Source organism: Trifolium pratense, linkage group LG2 (assembly GCF_020283565.1).
Source record: "Trifolium pratense cultivar HEN17-A07 linkage group LG2, ARS_RC_1.1, whole genome shotgun sequence".
In the NCBI taxonomy this organism is placed as follows: domain Eukaryota; kingdom Viridiplantae; phylum Streptophyta; class Magnoliopsida; order Fabales; family Fabaceae; genus Trifolium; species Trifolium pratense.
The window spans coordinates 69,809,707-69,818,255 of record NC_060060.1 but is presented as its reverse complement, the minus strand read 5'-3'; the positions used below and the strand labels follow the sequence as shown (position 1 = coordinate 69,818,255).

Sequence of the window (8,549 nt, the reverse complement as noted above, 5' to 3'; positions counted from 1 at the left end):
ACTTCTTATTTAAAGTTGCAGATTTGTTCTATAAACAGTATCTTGCTTTTGGTTTTAAACTGTTAGTTGGAAAGAGTCTATGTATTTAATCTGAGTGAACTTGAATAAGTATTCTTTTTTAACAGTATTGAAAATTTGGTTTATTACATTAAAATGAATATCAGATATTAAATCAAACATATACAATGAGTCACATCGATGCTGATTTTAACGAGGAATACTAATATCCCTAATACTGATTATATTTTTGTTAAAAACATTAGTTGATTTCTTAATAAAAGTTGATTGATTTACGAATCAACAAAGTTAATATTCATCTTTGTCATATAATGAATATTTACGGTTGCACACCAATATAGACGTTAAACATGAAGTTTTCTCTCCCGACCCCCCCAATTCTTTTATACCCCCCGAAAATCCTATTTTGCCCCTTGCGGTATAAAATTTTTTTGCCAAACGACTTCGGTTTTTAGAAACCGCAGGCCTAGGACTTCGGTTAATATAACCCGATCGCTGAAAGACTTCGGTTAACGTTAACCGAAGTGTTTCTATATATAAATACTCTGCTGTCACTTCTTATTCTACACAAAACGAAATTTCAAAAAAGTTACGGAAAGAAGAACGATTTTTGACGCATTTGAGGCTTGAAATCAAGATTGAAGCATCATCTAATGGATTCAACACGCACCAAAGCACAAAACTCAGGTAACCACCGATTTAAATTCGTTTTTTCTTGCTATCATAGGCTCTGTTTTTCGCAGGTGTTCTGACAGTAACCCTTCGGGGAATATAAACCGAAGTCAAGTTATGTGACCTTCGGTTTATACGAACCGAAATGTTGATCCTCTGCGTTAGGCTTAGGCTTGGCTTGACTTGACTTCATATTGACTTATAAACTGTACTTCATATTGACTTGGCTTTATTTTGGCTTCATATTGACTTCATAGTGTCCTATGTGTTTAATTAGTGTTGTAATAGGATTGTAAATATTATGTGTGGTTGATTGATTGTTTTTTCATTTGCGTATGCTGTAGTTACGGAAGGCGAAATTAACGAAGTTAGGCGACCTGTTGTGCTTGACCTTTTTGCAACGGCCATTGTTCCATCTGGTCAACCAAGAAGTCCTCCTAATGTGCCGCAGCCGATAGAAATTGACACATCGTCTCATTTTGCGACTGATAGGGAAGAGAACGACAGAGATGAGTTGATCAAATGGGCTCGAAGCGTGTCGCAAAGTTTAAGGTTCGCAATTATAGTTAGGCGATCCGATTCGGGCGAGAAGAGAAAGGCTCAATTGGTGTTAGAGTGTGAACGTAGTGGGAAGTATGTTCCAGCCAAGAAGAAGTTGAAATCCGATACCTCCGGAACAAGAAAATGCGAATGTCCTTTCCGACTCCGTGGGTATTACAACAAGGCAACAAAACTATGGCGTTTGACTGTTGTCAACGGTATGCATAACCACGAGTTGGACAAAGGGCTTGAAGGGCATCTCGTGGCGGGGCGTTTGAAACCGCAAGAGAAGGATTTTATGGACGAGATGACAAGGAATGCGGTGGCTCCAAAAAACATATTGTCCACATTAAAGGAGAGAGATCCGGAAAACAAGACCTCTGCAAAGCAAGTGTACAACGCTCGTCATAGGTACAAAGTTAAAATGAGGGCGTCCATGACTGAGATGCAACACTTATGCAAGAAGCTTGATGATAACAAGTACTACTACAAGTATCGGACGGTTGTTGAAAATGGAGTAGAATGTAACGACCCAAATTTATTATTCACTATGTAAGTGTTTAATTATTTGGTGACGTGGTTTTTAAGTAAGATAGTAACTTTAAGTTATTTATCGAGAGTTTTAGTTAACGCGCGAGTTAGTGAGAGTTATCGCGAGTTGGACGTGTTAGTGGTCTTTAGGCCCAATGGGCCTTGGACTTATGGAAGGGGCGCTATTTAAGCCCATTAGAGAGAGAAAGTCACTTTTTTTCTTTGTTCTTGAGAAAGATAGAGAGAAGGAAGAGAAGAGGAGAGCTAGGGCAAGCTTGAGCAAGAGAGATCAAGAGCAATCGTTGAGCTTTCGTCGGATCTAAGGTAAGAGAGTAGATTTCATATTCGTGGGTGACTCGAGAAAGGGGAGAATGTTGATTTCTCCTCACCCGAACTTCCTCCACCCCATTTTCGTTTTAGTTTTGGATGGATTTTCTTAAAGGAAATCGATTATTATGTTCATAACATGTTTGATATACTCTTGGTATGATGTATGAACGAATTTAACAAGTAAAAACATAAATTGTAGATGTTTGATCTAAGAACTTTGTGTTTTGGTGAGTTTTGGGTAAAATACATAAATCTCTTACTTTATGGCATGTGTTGAAGTAGATCTGTGAATCAATATGTTATTTTATGTTTATGTATGTGTAGTAGACATGAAAACAAACATATTTGGGTTTTATAACATGTAAAATGGGGTTTTTGGGCCAAATAAGTGAGTTTTGGACCATTTTTCGTATGAACATGAAGAACATCAGATCTATCACGCCCCCAGCGTGACTGTTCCTCAGCACTCACGCGCAGCGTGATCCCCATCACGCGCAGCGTGATCCTTTTGGAAATGTTGCTGGTCGTCTCGGGTAGCATGATTCTTATCACGCGCAGCGTGATCATTTCCACGCGCGGCGTAGCCTTGTGTCACGCGCAGCGTGAACCTTTCACGCCCCCAGCGTAGTTCAACTTGAACTGTGTTGACTGTTGACTTTTGGGTTGACCGTTGACTTTTGACCTATTGACGGTTTATGCAACCGGAACCTATTTTACTCAATTTTTCGCGTAGATTCCGATTCCGGAGTTTGTTTTATGATAAAATGCATGCTTAATACACTTTACTTATATTATTAGTATTGTGTTAAAAATGTGAGTAAATGCATTGTATGTGTTGATAATTGTTGATGATGTTTGTTTAAATATCAAAGAAGTATATTAAGGTGTTAATCAACTTAATAAAGAAGGATATTAGAGTATGTTATTCTAATAAAGAAGGATATTAAGGTATAGTGTTATCTTAATAAAGAAGTAATGTTGGATAGTGTTCCACATTAGTAAAGGAAGAGCTTAATGCTAATTAAAATGATTGTGAGTGAATTCATGAAATACATACATGCATTCATGAATATATGTGATATTGGATATTCCAATAAAGAAGGATATCAGATTATATTTATCCGATAAAAAAGGATATTAGAGGTGAGATACTCTAATAAAGAAGATGGTACCACATGCATTAGATATGTCTAGGGGACATAGCATGAAGATTGTGGCATTAGATTGCATTAGGATTTGTGTACATTATTTGATATTTGATATGTGACACATTTGTTTGGAATTTGTGATAATTGTCTATGCGTGTTAGACTTGATGTATGTGTTGATTATCCGATGATTTTAAATGTAATTGACTTCAATATCTTGTAAATTATGATTGATATTTGGTTATAACTTTTCGTAGTTTATAATTAAATGAGATTAATGAAGTAAATGCATGATATATGAATATGCATGAATGTTGATGAAGTGTTTAAGTATAATTTACTTACACTTGTATATTTTTGAGTATGTTATCTAACTCTCTTTTATGTGTTATGTGCTGGACCGTTGGGGGTCCAGATTCACAGGTTTTGTGGTTATCGATGTCGAGTCGTCGATGAAGCCTGCTCTGATTGTGACACGGGAAAGGGTTGTATTTAGTATATAGAGTCTTCATGACTATTTGTATTTACTTTGGAAAATGTATCTTTATAAAGAAGATTTATTTTGTATAAAACGAGTTTTACTAATTAATTAACTTAGTATTATTTTCGTAAAGAGGAGTGTAATATCTCGAACCAACAATTTATCAATCAATTGATTTAAGTCTAGAACTTTATTTTATCCGCTGCGTCGTTTTTGAGAAAAGAAATTTTTAAGCCATAATAAAGGCATTAATGGGTTTGGGTGTTACATAGAACATCTTCAAGATATATTCTTTGCACATCCGAGGTCCATAACTTTATTGAACTCTTTTCATACTGTGCTGATGATGGACTCCACATACAAAACCAGCAAGTACAAAATGCCGCTGTTTGAGATAGTCGGATTCACTTCGACCGAGAAGACATTCAACGTTGCTTTTGCCTGGCTCAGTAACGAAAAGGAAGACAACTTTATATGGGCTCTGCAACAACTACGTTGTTTGTTAAGGCGTGAGACAAATTTGCCGAAGGTTATCTTGACGGATCGAGATTTAGCTTTGATGAATGCTATTCCGGCTGTGTTTCCAGAAGCGGCGGCGTTGGTTTGTCGGTTCCATGTTAAGAAGAATGTGAGGACCAAGGCAGCCGAGCTGGTCAAGGTGAGGGATGGGGAAAAGGTCAAGGCGGCGGACATGAGGGAAAAAGTCTGTTTGGCGTTCGAGGATGTGTTAGATTCATCTACTGAGGCCGAGTATACTGAAAATGTTATGGCTTTTAGGAAGTTATGTGAGAGGTGGCCAAAATTTGTTCGGTACGTTGAAGAGACAATTTTGGACACCGACAAAGAGAAGCTCGTGAGTGCATGGGTGGACAAGTATATGCACATGGGCAACCATACGACAAATAGAGCCGAAAGCGCACACAGTGTTTTGAAAGGTTACTTGACCGACGGTCTCGGTGATTTGGTGAAGGGTTGGGAATCGATGCACAGAATGTTAGGCAATCAATTCACCCAAGTGCAAACTGAATTTGGCCAGAGCATGTCTGTGTATGGACACACATACCGAAAGAAAACACTTTACTCGACTTTGATGTTTAAAGTCTCTAGACGTGCAATGAGATACATCCACACTGAATCAAAAAGAGTCGAGTTTACTGGTATGGATAGCATGAAGTGTGGTTGTCTGATGAGGACTAACTACGGGCTGCCATGTGCGTGTTTGATTGCCAAGAAACTGCACCACAATAGGCCTATTAGACTCGATGAGGTTTACAAACATTGGAAGATAATTTGTTTCCAAGATGAAGAAGTTGGTGGCGACGTCGAGGACGATTATGCGTGCACGGCAGAGTGGCAAGCAATTCAGGTGCGTGTTTATTAAAGGCATAATACACTTATTTTACGATTTTACGATCATTATGCGTTGGTTTTTAATTTTTAAAGGCATATTTTTTTTTTGTTTGTTTTAGGAACGATTGAGGACAGCTGATGTAAGCATGAAAAATGAGATCCGAGATCAACTCCGCAAGATTGCGTATCCTACAACCACCGATGTGGAGCCTCCGACCACAAATGTAAAATCAAAAGGGGCTAAAAAGAAAAAGGTGGTCCGTGGAACAACATCCACCAGCAGAGATAAGTCTCGATGGGAGCATGTTGAAGAATATTTCACGGAGACACAAGCGTCGCAATCGTCAAAGCCGTCTCCGTCAATTCCGTCCCACTCAAGGCCATCATCATCACAACCTACCGCATAAAACCCTATGCCTACGGTGTCTGAAGCTCCGCTCACTGTGTCCAACCCATTGCCACTAACCTCATCATCTCAAATTTTTGGAATTAACCACATGCCAAAATTCATGCATCCCTTCATTGAAGATATCATCAACGTGGACGGCGACGGCTATTGTGGTTACCGTGCCGTTGCATTGGCTCAGAGAGGCAACGAAGATGATTTTGAACTGATACGGTGCAACATGAGCAGGGAGTTGCGATTGAATAAGGATATGTATGTTGCTATATTTGGTTGCGAGGAGCGTTACCAATATATCTGTGATGCACTACTCCCACCCCCGAGGACGAGACAACGTACTAGTATTAGGAATAGTGTTGCACCGATGGATAAATGGTTCACGTTGCCGGATATGGGACATATCGTGGCCACCATATTGGATAGAGTAGTTGTTCAGCTCTCCATACTTCAAAACGGCCCTTGTGAAACTTTTTTCCCATTGCGTTCCATTCCGTCACCAAACCCGTCTTCAAGGGTTATTTGCCTTGGCGCGTTACCGGATCACTATGTTTTGGTAAAGCTTAAAGTTGGGTGTCCGATACCCAAATCAAACAAATCGTGGAAGCAATATTGTGCTAAACAAAGTTTGGGCTGAGAAGCTTCATTCACATCTGCGCAGCATAAGTTCGAGGAGATGATGAGCACCGAGAACGTTGTCATCGTCAAAACAGTTGGTGCAGGCAGTAGAGAAACTCCGTTGGTGATTGACTGATCATTTGGCCTATTTTGATGTATTTTATGTTGTTATATATTTTGATGTAACGAACATCCATTTTGTAATGAAATGATTCGAGATGTAATGACATCCATTTTGTTATGAAACATATTGGAGTGATTTGGTGTTGTTTAATTGTTTGTGTCGATATAATGATATTGGTGTTTGAAATAATTTTAATGTTGTATACTTGTATGAATTTCTTTTCCAATATGAATGTGTCTGGATGAACAATGGATTTCGCGTGGATGTCATTCCATGGAAGGTCGTGAGTTACAATATCATTGGTTGTCATGAAAATATATTTCGGTAACTAGGTACCGGAATTTACCCAGATTTTGGTAAATATCTGCCGAACCAGCCTATTTCCAGTGAACAACCGAAATTTTCGGTAGATTGGTACCGAAGTATGCTGTTATTCCGGCAAATAGTTACCGAACTATATATTTCGGTAAACATCTGCCGAATCCTACAAATTCCAGTGAACCACTGAAATTTTCGGTAGATTGGTACCGAAATAAGGGGGTATGACAGTCAACTTCGGTGAATATTAACCGAACTCATAAACTTCGGGGAATGCGAACCGAAATATGTTTAAATTTTCAACTGTTTACTGGGGGTATAAAAAGAAAACTGGGGGGTAGAAAAGATGTAAGCATATGCCTAAAAACTTGTTAAAAATCATATAAATAACTTAATCGATACGAACCCGTCAAATAATTTATAGTTGAGATTACACCGACACATTTTGTGGTCGAGATTGGACCGACAATTTTTATTTTTTTTTATTTTTTTTTTGTGGTCAAGATTACACCGACATTTAGTTGTGGTTAAAATTACACCGACGAAATTATGTGGCCGTAATTAGATTGAATGTAGTATAAAACCGCCGTATGTGTATAGTTGTGAAAAACACGTTTTCACAATTTCGCAAAATGAGTGCTTCAAATCGGTCTGTTAATAACAATAGGGCGACATCTCATGCATTTTCAGTTAAGTTTCGCGGTAACGACGAGTTGTTCTGCGTTGACCTGTCGAACAATTTGACGACTATTCAAGCTCTTAAACGCCAGATCGAAGTCATGTATCGCTTCAAATACGGCAGACAAATCAAAATAGAAAAAATTGCGTATTACGAAACGACAATCGATCTGGCCAGTGATAATGTCGGTGGATATGATGAGCAACCGCGAAAATACGAGTGGAAGGAGTTGAAAAATGATGACGATGTGAACGACATGTTCAATGGGGTAGAAGTGGATCCGAAGTATCCACGTTTGTATGCTACCTTAGTAGTTACAAACTGAAATTTGGTTATTCATGTTGTTGAATTCTCAGTTATGTTGTCGTTGCATTTTCGTTTACGTTATCGCTGATTTTTCAGTTATGTTGATGTTGACTTTTTAATTAATGAATGCTTTTATGTTGCACGTTTTTTATGCTCCATCTAAATTTTCTAAACGCTCGCCAAACGAATCAACACCCACCTACCGCATTTAAGCCCACCTAACTCCGTTAACTACCAATCCACCTCATTAACGCTCACCTACCGCCATAATGTTCACCAAACCCATCTTTAAATTCACGTGTTTTGTTGAATTCAACATTCGACAGAAAAAAATAACGGGAAAATGGATGTCTCACTCACACAACGAATGAGATATACTCTTGCGGCAGTTTACTTCGGCGATGGAAAACCGCATTTGTTTCGAATCAATGACGGTGAAACGTTCGAAGGTCTGAAACAGCAGCTGTACCAACTGAATCGCACCGTCAACAACCCGAACGACAATAGAACGGTATCAAATCTCCTGTATCGAAAGCCATAAATTGGTTCTGACGAACGCGTTGCTTTCACTCGTATGGCTGTTGAAAACAACGATGATGTTGAAACTATGTTTTCAATCTTCGAGCAGTACTCCTCCACGGGGCCTATCGAGCTAGATGCGACACTGACAAGATCAGTTGAAGCCATCCTTGCTTGTCTTGTTGGGCCGGAAGACCCAAATAGGCAAACTAAGTGATGCGACCGTGTTGTTATCGTTTTGTTTTTTAATTTGCCTAAGTGTGTTTTCCTTTTCATCTTTGTTGTGATTTTTAGTTTGCCTAAGTGTGTTTCATTTTCTTGAAGTTATAATTAATACTAGTCGGTGTAATTTCAAAGATTTCGGTGAGATTGAATACCAAATTTTATTTCGGTAAAAGCATACCAAATTGTTCCCAGATTTCGGTATTTAGGTACCGGAATTTTGACTCGCTCACTGGAAATAGGTAGTTTCGGCAAAACTTTACCGAACTCGGTATTTCGGTAACTGAAACCCGA

General features: G+C 38.7%; 3 protein-coding genes across 3 annotated transcripts; all 3 read left to right on the top strand.

Moving 5' to 3' along the window:
• Positions 1-671: 671 nt before the first annotated feature.
• On the top strand, positions 672-4,745 carry LOC123905333. The gene is made up of 4 exons (XM_045954940.1): positions 672-705; positions 1,035-1,710; positions 4,089-4,572; positions 4,710-4,745. The coding sequence occupies exons 1-4, from the start codon at positions 672-674 to the stop codon at positions 4,743-4,745; spliced, it is 1,230 nt and encodes a 409-aa protein (XP_045810896.1).
• Positions 4,746-4,791: 46 nt separating this feature from the next.
• Positions 4,792-6,058, top strand: LOC123907842. Its single transcript, XM_045958236.1, has 2 exons — positions 4,792-5,085; positions 5,189-6,058. Exons 1-2 carry the CDS (start codon positions 4,810-4,812, stop codon positions 5,474-5,476), a joined length of 564 nt encoding a protein of 187 aa, XP_045814192.1. The 5' UTR covers positions 4,792-4,809; the 3' UTR covers positions 5,477-6,058.
• LOC123905332 lies at positions 5,567-6,106 on the top strand. The gene has a single exon (XM_045954939.1). It carries the CDS (start codon positions 5,567-5,569, stop codon positions 6,104-6,106), a length of 540 nt encoding a protein of 179 aa, XP_045810895.1.
• Positions 6,107-8,549: the final 2,443 nt, after the last annotated feature.

What these genes read in the sequence shown, in the direction of transcription:
- LOC123905333 (XM_045954940.1), top strand. Translation starts at nt 672, where the DNA reads ATGGATTCAACACGCACCAAAGCACAAAACTCAG. An exon ending in AAGAAGCTTGATGATAACAA is followed by an intron (nt 1,711 to 4,088) that starts GTACTACTACAA and finishes ATACAAAACCAG; the next exon opens with CAAGTACAAAATGCCGCTGT. An exon ending in ACACCGACAAAGAGAAGCTC is followed by an intron (nt 4,573 to 4,709) that starts GTGAGTGCATGG and finishes ATCGATGCACAG; the next exon opens with AATGTTAGGCAATCAATTCA.
- LOC123907842 (XM_045958236.1), top strand. Translation starts at nt 4,810, where the DNA reads ATGTTTAAAGTCTCTAGACGTGCAATGAGATACATCCACACTGAATCA. An exon ending in CAGAGTGGCAAGCAATTCAG is followed by an intron (nt 5,086 to 5,188) that starts GTGCGTGTTTAT and finishes TGTTTGTTTTAG; the next exon opens with GAACGATTGAGGACAGCTGA.
- LOC123905332 (XM_045954939.1), top strand. Translation starts at nt 5,567, where the DNA reads ATGCCAAAATTCATGCATCCCTTCATTGAAGATATCATCAACGTGGAC.